General features: G+C 41.4%; 1 protein-coding gene across 3 annotated transcripts in view; it reads left to right on the top strand.

The window, feature by feature from the left end:
- RGMB (repulsive guidance molecule BMP co-receptor b) overlaps window positions 1-16,394 on the top strand; it is a 29,265-nt gene extending 12,871 nt beyond the window's left edge. For all 3 annotated transcript variants that reach the window (XM_060635305.3, XM_060635306.3, XM_060635304.3), the window contains one exon: window positions 13,012-16,394. In XM_060635305.3, coding sequence (XP_060491288.2) covers window positions 13,012-13,680 — 669 coding nt within the window. In that variant the 3' untranslated portion in view covers window positions 13,681-16,394. The remainder of the gene's footprint in view (window positions 1-13,011) is intronic.
- The last annotated feature ends 3,530 nt before the right edge of the window (window positions 16,395-19,924 follow it).

Genomic DNA, 19,924 nt, shown 5'->3' with positions numbered 1-19,924 from the left:
TTGCTTTCTCCCTCAGTTTTGTAATGATCAGAAGTTTCACCCATTCCAAAAAGGATGTAGGAGAAAAACCATCCTCTGACTTAAATTCAAGCGGGCAATGAGAACGTGTGGTCTTTACGTGCACTGCTGGAAAGTAGTTCCCCACATCTGGTGACCATGCTTTTCAGCAGCAGATGACTCCATGGCTTTGCGACCTCTGGTAGTTCTGTTGTGTTGTTTTGTTTTGTTTCCCTTCTACTTTTTTCAACTCTCTGCAAAGCCCCCCAAAATATCTGGAAGGTTACTGCTGAAGATCTGTCTCAATACTGATATGATCTGTGCTGGTGAAACACAACGAAGGGCCTAAAATTTTGCAGCACAATTTCCTTTTACCTACCCAGGGCCAAAATAAAACCTTTAAAAATTTTTAAGCAACGAAAAAATGATGGTAATAAAAATGCTCTGAAGCAAAAAGAACGTAGGAAATAAGTTCCAAAAAAGATCTGATTGTTTTTTTTTCCTGATGTCTACTGTAATACTTTCTTAAAAAATCTTTCAGAAGATTTTTTTGCATGAGTCTCAGCTTTACTGAGACCTCAAAGAGGTACATAGACCAGCTCCTTAATAACTTAGCACTGCACATTGGAGTTACTGTATCATCCTTGGGGTCAAGCATTTTTAATGACGTATGTGCACAGTGTCACTAGATTTAACCGCTGACCAATGCTATGGTAGAGGCTAGCCAACTGTGCTGATGAAATTGTTGTATGTAAGCACTCATTCATTTCACTGTCTTCAGCTATGAACTGAAGCACTGACCCCAGTGTTATGCTCAGTGAGGGCCTAGAGATAATTTCCTCAGTCCTGGGAACCTGGCTTCTTGAGCAAGCCATCTGGTAGTCATCTTTGTGATCTCTACCTGCCCCTTAGTACCTTTCCATCCTCACAGAAAGACAAAATGTAGGGGGAAAAAATCTAAACGCAATGAAAGTGAAGTCATCTCTATTCAAGGGGTCATTTATTAGCTAAGCCTTTTTCTTTGTCCACATAGCAAGCATTGAGTTTAGGGCAGCTAGACTTGCAGTACTCAACAATGTGGCCTCATCCACCGTCATCTACTTTCTGTCCTCCTTCCCTGGGAAACTTAGCGTGGTTTTCCAGTTGATCATGATGGGCACAGATATGCCTCCTCCAGGCCACTCTTGTTAGGCCCTCCACCAGCCCGTCTCCCTCTCTTCAGAGGAGTCTTGTGCGGTCGCTACCTTGCCAGGTAGGTGTGTGTGTCGCTAAAGGGGAGGCCAGGGCTAGCTTTTTATCCCCACCCAGGGGCTTGAGGGGTTTCTGGCACAGCTGCATGCCTTGGCTGAGATCCACACCAGCTCAGAGCTGTCTTTCCCACCTTTGGCTGTGAGAGGCGGCTTCAGGCCTGCAGGCCCTGGAGAAGAGAGATGAGAGGGACAGGCTTAGAACTGGCAGAATTGGCTAAATAGGGAGGGGGGGGGGGGCGGAAAGCAGTTTTTGTTTTGGGGGAAGAGGCGGCCACACTATTTAGGCTCCAAAAAGGACACATGTGCATAGCTCTCCTGGGCCTCAGACAAATACGCCGGATCATCTGGAGAGAATTCTGTTCAGTACCATCTCTTGCCCATTCTCTTTGCCAGCTCCTTCATCTCCTGTTCACTTCACTCTGTGTATCTGTGTATCTCTGTTTAAGTGGACTTAGGCTTTGTGCCATGGTTACAGAAGGCAATTTTGGAGTAAATTTGATGAAAAGATTCTTTACTTTACAAATGTATTCCTAGTAGCCTAAACAATGGGAATACTTTTTTAAATGATTTCTTACAAGTACTTTGGATACCTTAGCTCTATTTTTCAATTTATTTTAATGTAATCTTGTCTTTGTGCATCACTCTGGCTTTGTCATCCTGTCCTTCAGTCTCAATAAAACAAAATTGTAAGTAGGAGGGGAGATTGGGGATGACGGCAAGTGCCTTTATAGACTGCTACAGAATTTTCCATGCTTCCTCCTTTAGTGAGAGAAGGCAGTTTACCTTAAGGTGTTTGCATTTGGGAAAGAGGTATGTTCTTCGTCTTGGCCAAGCCAGGTGACTGTTGGCCAGGTGGGTGAGCACCCTGAGGTGCCTTGTACGTTCCGTGGGCTTCCAGCTCCTGGTAATCCTGTTGGCAGTAGTACTTAGAGCCTATCCAAAGCATGAGAGGAAGAGGCCATGCCCAGCAGCTACTTATTTATTAAAGTCCATAATTATCCCTAATTCTCAAATTCCAGCTACTTTCTGGGAAATTCCTAAAAACTTCCACTGGTTGATGATACTAGAGATATAGGAAGACTTAGATTGTTGGGTTCATTCTTGCTTTCTGTCTCCTTCAAACTATAACCCAAGGTGCATCATTGAGGTAAAACATACTTGCTTGTGGGGCCCTAGAGCATGGTTTGGGTCCTCTCCTCCTCTCTGACGCCCATTCACATGTAGCTGTTGTTGCACAGCAGTACGTGGGCACGTAAACCAGTGTTCTGGATCATTTTCTGTTGGTTACAAAATCAAAGCGAGATGTGCCTGCATTTCAAAGGCTTTCAGCTGTCATGTTAAACATATCTCTGGATCAAGGTCAGGAAGACTGTCCTCTTTTGAACCCAGGCCTAGTACATCTTTGTAGCCAAGTTTTTGCCCCCGACCCCACCCCATTATGTTTTTAGTATCTTTACAGAGATAGTCTGAGCTAAACAATAATGATCATTCTTATTTTTATTGACTAAGGAAGATACCTCATACTCCCATAGGCAGGATTGTATTTTGAATATATGGACACTGTTCTTGCATGCTGGCTGCATTATTAGAGGGGACAGTGGCATTTTCTTTGAGAATATAGAAGCCTTTGCTTCCAGAGATCAGAAACTTCCTTGCAGGTGACTAACTTTTAAAGGCTGAAATTGCTCTTTATTTTGTTGTGATTATCTTTTATGCAGGTAATTCTTGCCATCTCTTTAAGATTGCTCCTTGTCCTAGCATTTGCAGAAATGCTGGGGGTGGGGGGGCGGAGTAAGAGTGATTGAAGCATATTGGGGAACAGATGGGAAAGAAGTTTGCAGTTGTAGCTCCCTGCTCAGTGTAATCATTTCTCTCCTAAAGTGTATGATTAACTTGGCGCTGCATTTGAACCACCGAGCTTTACGGGGCCTACCATGGGGTGGTGAGGGAGATGCAGAAGTGGTATCAGTCTCTGTCTGGGTGTAAGCACATAGCACATCAGCCGTTGGTGGAGAATTGTGGGGCTTGTGTGTAGAACTAGCCACTCAGGGTTTCTTTCTAGAACATCAGTGGCCCACATTCATAAGCTGGTTGCAGATGTTCCTACTTAGCAAGTTGTCACAGGTGTCAAGAAGGGCCAGAGAGGTGGGCTGCTCGCTGTACCCAGGGCATACCCCTTCCCCTGGTCACTGTCACAGGTCACCGGTTCTACTCCTGGTATTTGGCACAGTCTCCCTTTCCACCCACTATGGTCAACGTGGCCCCTCTCTTGAACCTGCATTTCCTTATTCCCTTATACCCTAGAAGGATCTAGAACCCTGGCTGCCACTTTTGAAGGTTGTTGGTCTTTAATAACCAAAATAACTTTCCAGAGTTTTTTTAATAACTTTCCAGAATTTGACATCAGAGTCACCAATTCTTAAATTCATTTTTCTGGGTCCCATCTCCTCTTTAAAACCCATGAAAGCATATCTTAGATAACCTTCTCCTCCCTGACTTTATTTACTACTTGTAGAAACAAGATTGAAACAATAAACAGGGTGCCTGGCTGTCAGTTAGATGTCTTATTCTTGATTTGGGCTCAGGTCATGATCTCACGGTTCATGAATTCAAGCCCTGCATCGGGCTCTGCGCTGATAGTGTGGAGCCTGCTTGGGATCCCCTCCCTCCCTCCCTCCCTCCCTCCCTCCCTCCCTCTCTCTTTCTCTCTGCCCCTGTCTTGCTCTCCATCTCAAAATAAACTTTTTTTTTTTTTTTAAGAAGATGAAAACAGTAAATAGTTTTTAGAAGAGAAGTCAGCTATAATTCCAGGTGGTTGTGTTCTTCCTTTGTCCTTTTCTGTTTCCTGCCTAGCTCCTGTTTGTACTGGATTATAAGGTCTTAGGCCCAGGAGCTACTCAACTTTGCTTCATACGGGTTCAGCGAATTTCTTGGAGAGAAACGGATTTCCAAATATATGTAAGGGGGAAAAGAAGAAGGAGAAGAAATTATTAGCTGTATGGTTTATCTTTTAGTGTAAAAGATCATTCTGTAAGATGAATGGGCCTGCCTTGGTGGTTCTTTATGCCATTCTTGCCATACAAGCTACATCATCCTATTGTTCTGTGCATTAAAATCCTCTGGGTCCTAATCTTTTACCATCTCTGTTCTGTAGAATGAAGAGACTTAGAAGATGTTAGTAGAAACCATCTAAAATTGTATAAAGTTTGTACCTGCATATCTATTAAGCCCTGTATTTTGAGTCATCCTTCTCTGTGCCCCTCCCTCTGTCCCAGCTGTGGTTTAGGAGGAGCAGACCTTCAAAATATCCTCCATTTGTAAATGAGATGAACACAAGTCCTGTGCTAGCTGGGCAGGACTCCCTGCACTGCTTATGGGCCTCTGCTCCTTTCAAACAGATCCACGATCCTCCACAACTTAAATGAGAGGCCAAGTCTGATACACAACTGACAGAACTTCTTTTACTGTCACATTTCTAGCTGCCCTGTTAAATTTTCTTTGGGTCAACATTTTGAGAGGAAGGGGCGAGAAGGAAACACCGGGTGGTTGGTACTTTTTTGTTGGCTTCAATTAATGCTACCCAAACAGTTTCTGCCTATGTGGAATGTGGCACATAAAAAGAGTTACTCTACAGTGCCGAACAATGAAAAATCTACCTTACCCATCTTGTCTTTGTTTTGACTGCAGTAGAACTTGCTCTTCCACTGTTTTGAATTTTGTGTTCTCCTGGGCGGGGTAACTTCAGGACTTTGTAAAATGCTCAACTTAAGCGATAACTAACAAGCATAGCAGCACACATCTGAGGTACAGAACTGAACTGGACAGGCTTCCAGTGAAAACACAGTGCTGTTGATTGTAGAAAGAGCTTTTGGTGAAACTGGGTCTCTGGCAAGACGAGTTCTTTGTGTCCTAGTGAGCCAGTTATTTTAAGAGTTGAAGCTAAAAGAATGGCTAATTCTGGTGGGGTTCTGTGAGTGTTAGAACGTTGCATGTGTGCTACGGTAGATTGATAATGATGGCATTTAAACACTAAATGCTCCTCAGCTCTGCATTTCCTCCTGAAATGAGGGGTCAGGGTTTAATCTTTATACCTAAAGGTACGTTCAAGTGTGCCCGCGTGTCCAAGTTTGCGCTCAGTGGTGTTGCTGACTTCCTCTCTCCTGCCTCACGCACATGAAGACCAAGGCTATTGCTTGTAGCATTTCAGTTAACTGACTTCTTGAAATACATGGTCATCACCTCCAGCCACCTCTTTCGTGAATGGGCTTTTTCTTTCTTTTTTTTAATAGCCCTGGGAACTTGAAATTGAACCTAGAAGTGGTAGAGAGTGAGTGTATTGTAAAGACCTTCAGACCCTTTTAGTTTTCAAATCATTTCTCAGAAGTGAAAAATGATCGGAAGCTGTGATTTCCTAATCCCCATAGGTTTGGGCAATAACTCTGCTGAACCAAGCCCTAGGGCATTGGCCAGAGGTTCTGCTCTAGGGCCTCAGGATCTATGGCACTGCCCCCTCCGCCTCTTTGGAGGGCAATCCCCAAAGGCAAGACCTGCTAGGGCAGATTCCTGCCCCTAGAGTTACGCCTCCAGCCCTGGCTCTCACCTTTCAGAATACTTCTGGCCTCTGGTCTGAAGCACAGTGGCAGTGGAGGCCTGTAACACTGTCCACACATGCTTAACTTCACATCTAGAAACATGACTTCTTACACTTGGTGGCCTCATCATAATGCAAAATCTGAATACAGCAACCAACAAGTGCCATGTTGAGTCCTCTGAGTGGCTAAGACTTGAGGACTAGATGCCCTCCCTCCTCATGCCCAGCCTAGCCTTGCTCTGCTCTGTACCAGGAAGCTGGCCTATTTCACTGTCTAGGAGCCTATTTATACTTAGAGCCTTCCTTGTTTTAAGTACACAGAAGTTACTCTTTGGAAGTCTACATTTTTGTGCCTCTTATGTGTCATCCCTGGGCCTGCTTCCCTTTCACTCTTGCGTATTCTTTCCAGCCACTGAGATTAACGCTTCTCCCCTGGACCACCCTAGCAGCCTCAGCTGTGGGTGTCCTTCGCCTCTGGTTTGGTTTCTTCTTTCTCCATCCGCTGCCAAGAACCCCTCCAGCAGCCAAGGCAGCCCTTGTTCCTGCATGTATTACCTGGGGCAACACTGAAGAATAAATAAGTCTGATCCATTCCATTTCTCTGGAATCCTGGAAGTGCGCCTAGAACAGAGCTCTGTGGAAAGAGATTCCGAGGGTAGAGAAACCTATTTTGATACCTCTTTTGAAGGTAAGAGACCTCATTCCAGCCCTAAAAGAGGAGTCCGCCACCCTCCTCTTACACATGTATACTGTCTTTCTGCTAGTACCTAAAAAAATACACTTTTGTAGGTCTTAGGTTCAGCTTTCTTGTATGTAGATACTTGATGTATAGGTTAAGTCGTCATTTTAGAATTACATATCAGTTACTGACCATCTCAACAGTTTCCTCTAAATACTGTATATAATACTCTACTGTGTCTTTTTTAATTCAAGTATACTTCACATACAATGTCATATTGCTTTCAGGTATACAACATAGTGATTTGACAACTCTATACATTATACAGTGCTCACCACGATAAGTATAGTCACTATCTGTAACTGTACGACGTTATTACATCCTTATTGACTGTAATCTCTTTGTTGTACTTTTCATCTCCATGAGTTACTTATTTTATAACTGGAAGTTTATACCTCTTAATCTCCTTTATATTTCACCCATCCTTCCACTGCTACCACCACCCCGCCCCCAGCAACCACCAGTTTGTTCTTTGTATTTTGAGTCTGTTTGTTTCTTATATTACAGGTATAAGTGAAGTTATCCAGTGTTTCTTTCTCTGACTTATCTGACTTAGGGTAACACCCTCTTTATCCATTCTACTGTCAGTAGACACTTGGGTCACTTCCAAATCTTGTTTATTGTAAACAATGCTGCAGTAAACATAGGGGTGCATGTATCTCTTTAAATTAGTTTCCATTTTTCTGGAGTAAATACCCAGCAGTGGAATTACCAGATGGTATAATCTTTTATTTTTAATTTTTTGAGGAACCTTTATACCGTTTTTCCACAGTGGCTGTGGCACCTGGCTCCACCAGTTTACGTTCCCACCCTTTTCTCTCCTACTCACTAATACTTGTTAGCTCTGTCTTTGTGATACTAGCCATTCTACCTGGTGTAAGGTAATCTCTGATTGTGGTTTTCATTTGCATTTGCCTGATGATTAGTGATGTTGAGCATCTTGTTATGTGTCAGTTGGCCATCTGTACGTCGTCTTTGGAAAAATGCGTATTCAGGTCGTCTGCCCATTTTTTAATAGGATTTTGTTTTTGGTATTGACTTCTATAAGTTCTTTATATGTTTTTGAAAATTATTCTCTTACTAGAAACACCGTTTGCAAATATCTTTTCCCTTACAGTAGATTGCCTTTTCATTTTGTTGGTTTCCTTCACTGTGGAAAACCTTTTTAGTTCGATGGAGTCCCAATAGTTTATTTTGGTTTTGTTTCCCTTGCCCAAGAAGACCTACGGAGAAAAATGTTGCTAAGGCCAACATTCAAGAGATTGTGGTCTATGTTTTCTTCTAGGAGCTTTAATGGTTTCCAGGCTCACATGTAGGTCTTCAATCTATTTTGATTTTATTTTTATGGTGTAAAAAGTGGTCCGCTCTTCCCAACACCATTTATTGGAGAGACTGTTTTTTCCATTGTATGTTCTTGTGCCACTTTGTTATACATTAATTGTCCATATATACATTAATTGTCCATATAAGCATGGGTTTCTTTCTGAACTTTTTTTTCTGTTCGATTTATTTGCGTGTCTGTTTTTGTGCCAGTGCCATACTGTTTTGATTACTACAGCTCTGTGTTATAGTTTGAAATCAGGGATTGTGATGCCTCCAACTTTGTTCTTTTTCAAGACTGCTTTAGCTACCCAGGGTCTTTTGTGATTTCATACAGATTTTAATCCTAATTCTGTGTAAAATGCTGTTGGTATTTTGGTAGAGATTCCATTTAATCTGTAGATTGCTTTGGGTAGTATAGACATGTTAACAGTATTCTTCTACTCCATGAGCATAGTATATCTTACTGTGTATTTACTTGTTGTCTTCAATTTCTTTCATCATTGTTTTACAGTTTTCAGAATAGAGGTGTGTCACTCGGTTAAATTTATTCCTAGGTATTTTATTAATTTTGATGCAATTACAAATGGGATAGTTTTCTTAATTTCTCATTTTGAGAGCTTCTTAGTAGTATATACAAAGGCAACGGATCTCTGTATATTAATTTTGTATCCTGCAACTTTATTGGATTTAATTATTCTAATAGGTTTTTCGTGAGATCCTTAGGGTTTTCTATACATAGTATCATTGTCATCTGCAAATAGTGACAGTTTTACTTCCACCTTACGAATTAAGAATGACTTATCTTTCTTGTCTGATTGCTGTGGCAAGAGTGGACATCCTTATTTTATTCCTGATCTGAGAGGAAATTGACCCTGAGAAATAAAGAGTAGATATTTTGGACCTAGAGATAGAGCTTGTGAATGTTTTCCTTTGAAGCATGTACCCTTATTGGAGTGGTTTATTTTTGCTCACACCAGAGGACTTAATGTAGAGGCTGTGTGCCAGTTTATCTAAGTAAGGGTAAAAGGGGATGTGAGCAGTGGTTCTCTTATCCTCCCTTATAGGTGCCTTTTTTTTTTCCAACCTATAATTGCACCCAGAGGATCTAATGAAGCAGACATATCAGCTGATGATGCAAAATAGAATTAATCTTAGCTTCCTTTAACACAAACAGAATTTTAACCAGGTACTTATCAAAATTGTGTTTCTCTGTGTTCTTTCCTAATTTCTGGGACTATTTCAGTTTCGTTTGTTGGCCCATCTTAATCCAAGAGATAGGAGTCCCTTGATCTGAGAGTCCAGTTCTGGAATTTGAAGATTCTGGTAAGGTCCTGCACTTACAGTGCTGAATAGCCTGACTAAACGCTGATGGTTGTTTCTTCCAAAATACAATAAGCACAAGTAGTTAAGTGTACAGCCTTAAGGGAATTCTGCTGTTTGAAAACCTATGCACAGCACTTCGCAAAGCTGTTGAGCCTGGTGGAGCTCTTTCTCTATCTTGGCAAAGCTGGGCCTGGGTTTTCCTTTGTTGGTTACCTCATTTTCTTTTAATGCATTTTCTTTTCGTGGTGGAAAAGAGAGGCAGGTGCCCCTAAAGTTCGATTTTTCACAGCAAACCTTAAATCCATATATCACATGTAGAAAGGTTGATTTGTAGCTGCTATCTCTGTCTTCCTAATAGACCTTGTGGGTGGTAAAGATCTTAGGGAGTGCAACATTAAAAATGAATGAGGAGTACTGGAGTAGTTTGTCTGAGGTAGGGGTTGAGAGGGACTTGGTGGGAAAGGTTTAACAAAAGGCATTGATGTTTTAAATGCACAGAAATGTCATCCATCAATAATAAATGGTGTGGCGTAGAATAGATGTGCCAAATTGAGTTATTACAGCATATGGATCAGTTCATGGATGGGGAAAAGTAAGCACTATAGCTGGTGTTTTTAAATTCTCTGTTTGAGAGCTTTAGAATACAGTTTTGAATATCCTGTTTTCACCCTCTAATAGCTGCTAGTTGGCAGTTGAAAACATTTGGAATGTCCAAAAATTCTGAGGTGTTTGGTTTTTTTTTGTTGTTTTGTTTTTTTGTTTTTTTTTTAAGAATAAGAATTGGGCGCCTGGGTGGCTCAGTCAGTTTAGTGTCCGACTTGGGCTCAGGTCATGATCTTGCAGTCCATGAGTTCGAGCCCCATATCAGGCTCTGTGCTCATAGCTCAGAGCCTGGAGCCTGCTCCAAATTCTGTGTCTCCCTGTCTCTCTCTCTGACACTTCCCTGCCCACACTCTGTCTCTCTCAAAAATAAACATTAAAAATATTTTTAAAAAATAAGAATAAAAAAATTTTGTTTTTCTAAAAACAAGATAGAATCTGAAAATTAATTTCTGGCTTCTTACAGCTGAGTGCCTTTTTTAAGAGCTTGAGTTGTAATTGTATAAGGAATGAAGTTACATTACAAAATATAAGTCACGTACAACTGTTGCCTGGTGTTTTCTTCACTCACGTTGATTATATCTCTAGGTACCTCTTCAGTACATACTCAAACTACAGGGAACCACTCAGGAAACCTCTCTAGAGAGCGAGAGAATGTGAGCTGGGGAGAGGGGAAGAAGGAGAAAGAGAATGAATCTTCAGCAGGGCCCACACTGATTATGGGTCTCAATCCCACAACCCCAGGATCATGACCTGAGCCGAAATCAAAAGTCGGATGTTCAACTGACCGAGCCACCCAGGAGTCCCAAGATTTTGATTCAAGGGCTAATTCTGTACATTTGCACTGTGAGAATTATTTTGCCCAAAAGAGAAATATCAGTTTTGCTGTCTCATAGAGAAAATGACTCCTGGAAAATTGGACAAAAATCTGTTAGAAAGACTGGGATATTTGGTAAATGTAGATCTTAGTGCAGAAGTCAAGCTTGAGTGTTATTTGATCTAGGGTTATGGGAGTTACTCTTAGTGGAGCAGGCATAGCAGAGGACAATACTGCATGAGGTGTTTGAAATGACTCCTGAGTTGGAATTGGTGTGCTTAAAGAAAACACTAGGCTTGGTAAGACATGTGGAACTATTCCACTCCTCTTAATGTTGACTCTTGCTTGCCCGTTTAGGAACTTGACTGGAATTGGGTCTCTGATTGTCTCAACAAAACTAATTCCTCTTTGTTTTTCCTAAGATGAACAAAATGGTACTTGATTCTTGCAAATAATGTTCACTTAAATTTGAGGTTGGTTAGACTAGAAAGACAAATTACTTAGCTCTTGTAGAATCATTGGTTTAGTCCTTGAGTGTGTGAATGCTCCGGGTAAAAATGAGGACAGTGATTATATGAAAAGTTTTACTCACCCTTATTGGAGCCATCTGTATTAGCTTTCAACTCTGTGAGGTGCAGAATTTACTTGAATTAATCTTTTCACCTCCAAAGGATCCTGGCTTGTGTTAAAAAAGGCACTTGTCAAACTGTCTTCAGAGCCACCAAATAAATCTATTTTATAGTCCCATTAGATATCTAGCTCAGAATCCCATTCACTCTGGAAGGTCCTATGGTTGGATGCACAACAAATTTCCTGCAGTCATCTCTGGTACACCTCCTTTGGGTTGTTAAGAAGGTGTTGAAATGTGAGAAGGCCGGTAGTGAAATTAAATTGTGGGTCAGGGTAATTAGGAAGGGAGAACACCAAGCATTTTCATAGTACATTGTCTGGCTTTTAGTTGCAGCTGCAAACAACGGATATGAGTTTAACCAGTTGCTACGGTGCAGATGGTTCAGATCTGGCTTTATAACTAACTGGCTGAAGTAAAATGAAATGGCTGGAAAATTCCAGTCAAGTAACACCAGTGGGAACGTGTGGAATTAAATAGTGTGAGTAAATGCTGGCCAGGTTGAGGAAAAAAAATTCAGACAAACTAGAGGGTGGTGGTGAGGATGTGTAGAAGAGAGGTGGGGAGGGGGGCAAGCAGGGCATTTTCTGGCCCTTGTAACAAGGGTCTGTTGTTTGCATTAGCTCCCTTGCAGGAGAGGGGAGTTTTCCTCTCTCCAGAGAAGTTTGTAGTGTGGCCGGTCTACCTTCCTCCTGGACTGAGGTCACCTGTTTTTGTTTGTGTTTTCTTCTTCAAGAAGAAAGAAAAATACGCCATTACTTCAGGTCCTGACAACAGAAATGGCAGGCTATTGTCTTTCCTTTTCTTCAGGAAGCTTTTCCTACCTTGTGTGACCCAGAAGGCCCTGTCTCTCTTGATAGTCCTCCTCTTACACCACGTGTACCAGACATGCTGAGTGTGTTGGAGGTGAAGGTTCAGTGTCTTGTAATTGTTCTAAATAAGGAAGGAAAATGGGTTTACTAAAGGAAAGCTTTTGTATTATCCATTTTGTCTGCTTAATATGGAGAATTTAGACTTGGCTCCAGAAAAAATTTCTGAGAAGTTCAAGGGCCATTGTGCTGTTTGGGGAAAACATTTGCTGTAACTAGGTTGAGGGTATTTATTCTCTGCCAGTGCCCGGGACCTGTGTTTGCCAAGTGATTTCCCAGTCCCAGGGATTAGCCAGTCATGTAAAACATTTGATTAAGAGACTTAAAGAAATCTTAGCTGAGGCACTATTGGTGGCTCTTGGCAGGATGGCCCCATCCTCAACTCTGCTTTGTCTCTTGAGTGTTTGTAAAAATGTTTGTAATGATGAGCCATGGGGGCTGGATTTATGATCCAGTGAGGAATCTTTTTAGAAATCAAAGTTCTGGTGGGTATATTATTAATTAAGCCCCATAAGTTTCTACATAACTTAGAAAGGAGTCTTTTTTTTCTCAGAGCTATACCACCAGTCAGCTGTTTGGGGAAGAAGATACCAAGTTATCAGAAAAAATTACCTGTATCCGAACAGCAACGTGGTTCTGTCTGAGGAAAGTAAAGTTTTTCTTGATGCACATTTCCTGGATTTGCATTAAATTTTTCTACTTAAGCCTAGAGGACTTTTTCTCCCCCTTAACAGTGGCACCTTTCATTTGTGAGGCAGGAGCACTTGGGCCTGAGTCTGGAGATCCTGTCTCCAGCCATTCAACTCCAGCCTAGAAGAGAACACTTCTGTTTCCCTTCCACCCTGTTTAAATTTGTATGCATTCCTCCCCACAGATAACCATCATCTTCAAAGCTCACCGTGAGTGCACAGATCAGAAAGTGTACCAAGCTGTGACAGATGACCTGCCGTCCGCCTTTGTGGATGGCAGCACCAGCGGTGGGGATGGCGACACCAAGAGCCTGCTTATCGTGGAGAGGGAGAGCGGCCGCTACGTGGAAATGCACGCCCGCTACATAGGGACCACGGTATTTGTGCGGCAGCTGGGTCGCTACCTGACCCTCGCCATCCGCATGCCTGAAGACCTGGCCATGTCCTATGAGGAAAGCCAGGACCTGCAGCTGTGTGTGAATGGCTGCCCCCTGAGCGAGCGCATTGATGATGGGCAGGGCCAGGTGTCTGCCATCCTGGGGCACAGCATGCCTCGCACCTCATTGGCGCAGGCCTGGCCTGGCTACACACTGGAGGCTGCCAATGCTCAGTGCCACGAGAAGATGCCAGTGAAGGACATCTACTTCCAGTCCTGTGTCTTCGACCTGCTCACCACTGGGGATGCCAACTTCACCGCCGCTGCTCACAGTGCCTTGGAGGACGTGGAGGCGCTGCACCCGAGGAAGGAACGCTGGCACATCTTCCCAAGCAGTAGCCACGGGACACCCCGTGGAGGCGGCCATTTGTCTGTCAGTCTGGGACTCACATGCTTGATCTTTACTGTGTTTTTGTAGGGATTGTCTTTTGTTTTTTTATTTTTTGTCTATAACAGAATTTTAAAATATATATTGTCATAATATATTGAGTAAAAGAGTATATATGTATATACCATGTATATGACAGGATGTTTGTCCCGGGGCACCCACCAGACTGTACATAATGTGCGTGACTGTTCCAAGTATGTTGGATGTAGTGTTCTTCGACTGTATTGATTTTGTTTTGCAGTTTTGTGAAATATTTTATAATGTCCCTGCCGGGGGACCTGTTAGAAAGCACTTTATTTTTTATATATTAAATATTTATGTGTGTACCTGGTTAGTACGTATAGTACATATACACAGATGCCATCGCAGCGTTCCCGCTGAAGAGGACCAGTGATGGTGCTCGTGGCTGTCCCTGGCTGTCCGTCCCTGCCTTCTCCCTTTGCTACTGATCTGCCACATTGGGTGCGCAGCTTTCACTGGCCTCCTGCTGGCGGAGCTGCGTCCCTTGAGCGAGGAGGTCCTTACTCTCACTCCGTGTGGAAGGACAGCTAACTAACTCCCCGACAGGCACTTTGGCTCTTGTGAAACATGCATCTCTAAGAAACCCTCGCCCTCCTTCACAACTGTCACTTTTTCAAAGGGCAGGGAGTGTATTACTACAGGTTTCATTAATTAGGATTGTTCTGAGCACTTAGGGAATGTGAGGTTGAGCCATATGAAACTGCTGTTTCTATTAGGTCAGAAGGGGCTGGTGATGGCAATTTCATAGATAAATACCAGGCATTTTACTAGACGCCAGGAGCTCTCAGACATTTCCTCCTCCCGTGTTCCTGTTTAAACCGTATCACGCCTTGCTCTTCTCTGTATCATTTGTGCAAGCCCAAGTTCTAAGCCTTCTTTCCTTGGCTGTTTATGCCCAGAGACACACTGCTCCCTGTCTCCACCCCCCGTAAACCCTCCTCAACCTCACCTGATGAACCCAGAGACTAGGCCTTGTTAGATTCTCTCTTCATGTCGAGGCCCAGATCCCATCACAAGGTGTGCCACTCTTCCTTGCCGCCCACACCGTGGCCTTCACAGTCGCTGGCGCTGACGTGTCTGTATGCATGAGGGAAAGGATAGGGTGTTAAATGACAGGAAAACTTTGAGGGCCTGAGCCAGTAAGTGGCAAAATGGGCTCTGGTGAACCCAGACCTTCTCACTGAGCAACGTTGCTTCCCAGGTGGTCTCTCTTTCTTTAATTAGATATGCTCCTTTGTAACATCTATAGTGATAATATACTAGTGAGTGCTCATGTAACTTGGTAAAATTCCTATAAAGTAAAATACCTCCTTCCATTTCACCTGTTGGCACGCCCTTGCAAAAGGAAAGCACCACCCACAAAATGCAAGAACAATGAGGAAGTGAGTTCTACCTAGGGCAGGTGGATTTCTATTGTATCTATGTAAATGTTTGGTTCCAAGGAGAAACGAAATAATTTGTACCTTACCTTACTCAGATTTACATAAATGCAAGAAGAAAGTTAATTTTATATACCACAGCAATTAGGATCCAACTTGTGCTGAATTTTAGATAGCCAGGTATCTAAACCTGGGGCCTGCCTTTTGCCATGCCCCATTGATTAGGGTCACGGCCAGAGGCCCAAACTGGCAGGAGAAGAGGATTTTGGTTCGTGAAATTCTATTTCTTAGTGAACTGATGATCCAATTACAGCATGGAGCTGTGGGTTCATCTAGAGGTGGGAAACCGCTCTTTTTCTGATCTAGGAGAGGATAGTCTTGGGAAGTCTGGGAAAATCACAAAGGCACCCTACTTCTTACTTGATAAAAAGACGCAATACCAGAGAAGTGAAACTGAACTTGTTACCCTTCTATAAAGACGCGGGGGCCTACCTACCATGAGCTCTGAACTGTGGCTATTTCTGTTCACCTACAGAACATGTACCAGTTCAGAAGCTATAGTTAGCTAGTAATTTTGTTAGGTAATTGAGTAGAACAAAGGAGGAAAAATATTTAGAGTATAACCACTATTCTTGTGTGAACAGTATAAAAGTGAGGTAAAAGCAATAGAAGTTTCTACAGTGTCTGGCTTTAGAGTGTATATGGTTCATATTACCTTTGTCCTCTTTAGGGAAAGCAAAATCACCACCTCTACTAATAGTTGGGGAAAGAAACAGGTTGCTCTGCCATATCCTAGCTGGGAAGGATGCCTCTAAGCATTCTGTTTCACTAGCATTTGTGCCAGTGTGTTTGGCTATTTTCCCTTTATAATCAGTGTCCTCCTACAACATTTACAGTCCCCACAGATGACTCAGAAATACAGATGCTTCTCTAGAGAAGGGCCAGCTTATTTTCCATTTCTTTTCTAGGACTTTTAGAGAAAATAGTACTTGTACATTTTGGTTCTTGGAATCTTCCTTAACCAAGAGTTTCAGGTGATCCCACCACATGGATAAGATGTAGCTATTCAAAGGTCTCCTGGGGGAGGTTAAAACTTGAGGGAAAACACTGGTTTTCACAGATGCTCCACATGGCTGTCTTTAAAAGACTCAAAACATTTTTTTGTCCTTTTCTTCCCTTTGTTAATGCTTGGAAATTCCCAGTGTGTCGAGTCTTTGCAAAGAAACCTTTAGATGTGGTTCATAGGTATATGGATAAGTATCTGTGTAAAACAGTGAGTGTGCAGTGTGTAAATACTTTAAATTATTATGCTAGAAAAATAAAGTTACATACCATGCTGTGGAATGTTTGTTCTGTGATTATAGTGACACCTGCTGGAAGAGCTGCAGAACACAGGAGGGGAAGAAAGGGAGTGAGGGGGTGTTTGTGCAAAATCCTCTGATTACTGACAATCCAAAACTGTCCACAAACTTGCGTGTTTTCTAAACTACATCTTTACTGTAGCTTTTCATTTTTCAATTTTAAGCAATTTCAAGTAAGAATCTGTAAAACTAGGCCACTGGTATGATCCTAAAGGTCTGTCTTTAGTAATAGTTTTGGTCCCTTGGCAGACATGGGACCTGCCCTGTGGTGCTTTTAAGATAGCATGGATGGGAACTTCTGGTGGGAAGGACTTGGGGGCAGGATTTTTTGGCTTTGGGAACTTGTAAATCCCTATTTCTTGGATGTTCTAAAAAGAGATCACAAGATCTCAACTTGTTCTTTGTTCAAGAAACATGCCGAAGGGTAGAAAAACTTGAAAAAGAAATTAAACCCAAACTGAAAGCAAAGGAAATCAATTACTAAGTCAAATACTAAATGGGACAAATTCCAACTCAGGGAAACCTACATAATCATTTCTTAAATAGAAGACTCAATCCTTATACATAGTGTTTAAGTGTAGTTCAGAACAACAACAAAAATCCTCTGAAACACAAAATAAGATGACTGTGATACAGCCACTGAGAACCTAATACATAAGCCTACACTAAATGAACACTAAGAAATAAACCACATCACAATGAAGTCTATACTTACAAGTCAAAATTTCTCTTTCTGTATACTCTAAATCCAGACCCCCAGCTTTTCAGGAATTGAAATTTAAGGAACTGTCCAAAAACCTAACAAGGAGGTCTTTATTGTTTTACACAGGAAACCGTGACTTTAACAAACATTAAGCATCCTGTTAGTTACTGGAATTTTGTTGTCTTTTGGGGGTTTGTTTGTTTTTGTAGCCACATTTAGTATTCTATTGCCTGAGATCAGCTGGAATACCAGAGTCTTGGATTGCTGCGGTCCTTTCTGAGCAAATATACTTTAGGGGAACAGCAAGAAAAAATCTAGCAGTTTCTTTGTATGTGTCTTAAGGACTATCTCCCTGCCTCAGAGAATCTAAGACATTAAAAAAAAAGAGGAAGCAGTTCACAGTTCGTTATTACTTGACTGCCTAAGCTCACCATATTTTTCTCCTTCCATTCCCTTTCTGTCTTCCAAACGGATAAGCCATATCACAATATTATTATTTCAAGAATATTTGTCTCTGAACTTATTACTCTACCTTCACCAAATAAGCAAATGTTTGACACTATCAACTAAATAACATCAACTAAATAGTATCAACTAAATATTTAGTCCTTTGTACCCAAAATATGAAGTATGTGCTGGGAGTGCAGAAGTTTGTGTTTCCTCTCTCTTGTGAGCAGTGTGTATATTTATAAACAGAGTGGGGCAGCCACAGCCTAGGAAATACTCTAACAGATCCAACACAGATGGAATGTGCACCCTGCCTGGTTACAGTGTTGTTCAAACCAAGTGAACCCACCAGGCTGGTCAGCTAAAATATATTACAGTCAGTATACCAAACTCCAGCAAGAAGAAAGCAACAGGGCCAAGTTTTCTAACTGACAGCTCATCATGGATGACAGTTCTATGACACTTATTATTATTATTACAGTAATGAAAAGTCCAACTACAGAAAAAGAAAAAAAAGTAAGCACTGCTACCAAATGGAATACACAAGACCGAACCATACACAAATTAATCAAGTAGGAATTGCACTTGCCATAAATGACATAATTTTTAAAACATGATTATCTCAATCACTAATGTAGCCCTTGCACTTAAATATATAAAGCAAATATTAACAGATGTCAATGGAAACTTGACAGTAGTATAGTAATATTAGGGGACTTTAATACCCACTTACATCAATGGATAAATCACCCAGACAGGAAATTAGTAAGGAAATATTGGCCTTAAATGACACATTTGACCAGATGAATTTAACTGATACATATAGAACATTGCATCCCAAACTGCAGAATAGACGGTACTTTTCAAGTGCATGTGGAACACGCCATGAAAAGATTACATGTTAGGCCACAAAACAAGTCTCAATGCATTCAAGAAGATTGAAATCATGTCAAGAATCTTTTCTGACCGTAACAGTATGAAACCAGAAATCAATTACAAGATAGAAACTGGCAAAAAACACAAATACATGGATATTGAACGTGTAACTGAACAACCAAAGTGTCAGTGAAGAAATCAAAGAGGAAATTGATACCTTGAGATAAATGAAAATGGAAACAACTTACCAAAATCTATGGAATGTAGTAAAAGCAATTCTAAGTTCATAGTAATACAGGCCCACCCAACAATCAAGAAAAATCTCAAATTATCTAACTTTATACCTAAAGGAACTAGGAAAAGAGTAAAGCTCAAAGTTAGTAAAAGGAAGGAAATCATAGGGGCGCCTGGGTGGCTCAGTCGGTTAAGCGTTCGACTTCTGCTCAGGCCATGACCTCACAGTTTGTGGGTTTGAGCCCCACGTTGAGCTCTGTGCTAACAGCTCAGAGCGTGGAGCCTACAACCTGCTTTGGATTCTGTGTCTCCCTCTCTCTCTGTCCCTCCACTACTCGCTCTCTGTCTCTCTCTCAAAATAAATAAACATTAATTTAAAAAAAAAAAAAAACTTTAAAAAAAGGAAGTCATAAAGATCAGAGTGGAAATAAATAAAATATAGATTTAAAAAATAGAAATATCAATGAAACTAAAAGCTCGTTCATTGAAAAGATAAACAAAATTGATAAACCTCTAGCCAGACTCATCAAGAAAAAAAGAGAGGGCCCAAATAAATAAAATAAAAATGAAAGAAGTTACAACTGATACAGAGGATCAAGAAAGATTACTACAATTATTAATTACATGCCAGAAAACTGGAAAATCTAGAAACAAATGGTTCATTTCTACAAAACTTCCAAGAATGAATCACAAAAAAATAGGAATAAACTCATGCAAGAAATGAAATTAAATCACTACTTTTAAAACTTCTGGGGCACCTGGATGGCTCAGTCAGTTGAGAAATCTGACTCTTAATTTCAGCTTAGGTCATGATCTCATGGTCATGAGGTCAAACCACATGTCAGGCTCTGCAATGGGTATGGAGCCTGCTTAGGATTCTCTGTCTCTGTCTCTGTCTCTCTCTCTCTCTCTCTCTCTCTCTCTTTTTATCTCTCTCTCTGCCTCCTACCTCATGCCCCTCTCCCCCACTCATGCTTTCTCTGCTTCTAAAAAAAAATAGAAATAAAACTCCTAAAAAATAACATTTTAGGACCAGACAGCTTCACAGGTGAATTCTACCAAATATTTAAGTAAGTGTTAGTACCTATCATTCTCAAATTATTCCCAAAAAAAAAGTGAATAGGGAAAAATGCTCCCAAACTCATTTTGCAAGACTAGCATTATCCTGATACCAAAACCAGGCAAAGACACCACAAAATAGAAAACTGTAGGACAATATTCCTGATGAACATAGATGTAAAATACCGAACAAA

Source organism: Panthera onca, chromosome A1 (genome assembly GCF_046562875.1).
Source record: "Panthera onca isolate mPanOnc1 chromosome A1, mPanOnc1 haplotype 2, whole genome shotgun sequence".
NCBI classification, from domain to species: Eukaryota; Metazoa; Chordata; class Mammalia; order Carnivora; family Felidae; genus Panthera; species Panthera onca.
This window is presented reverse-complemented; position numbering and strand designations above follow the sequence as displayed.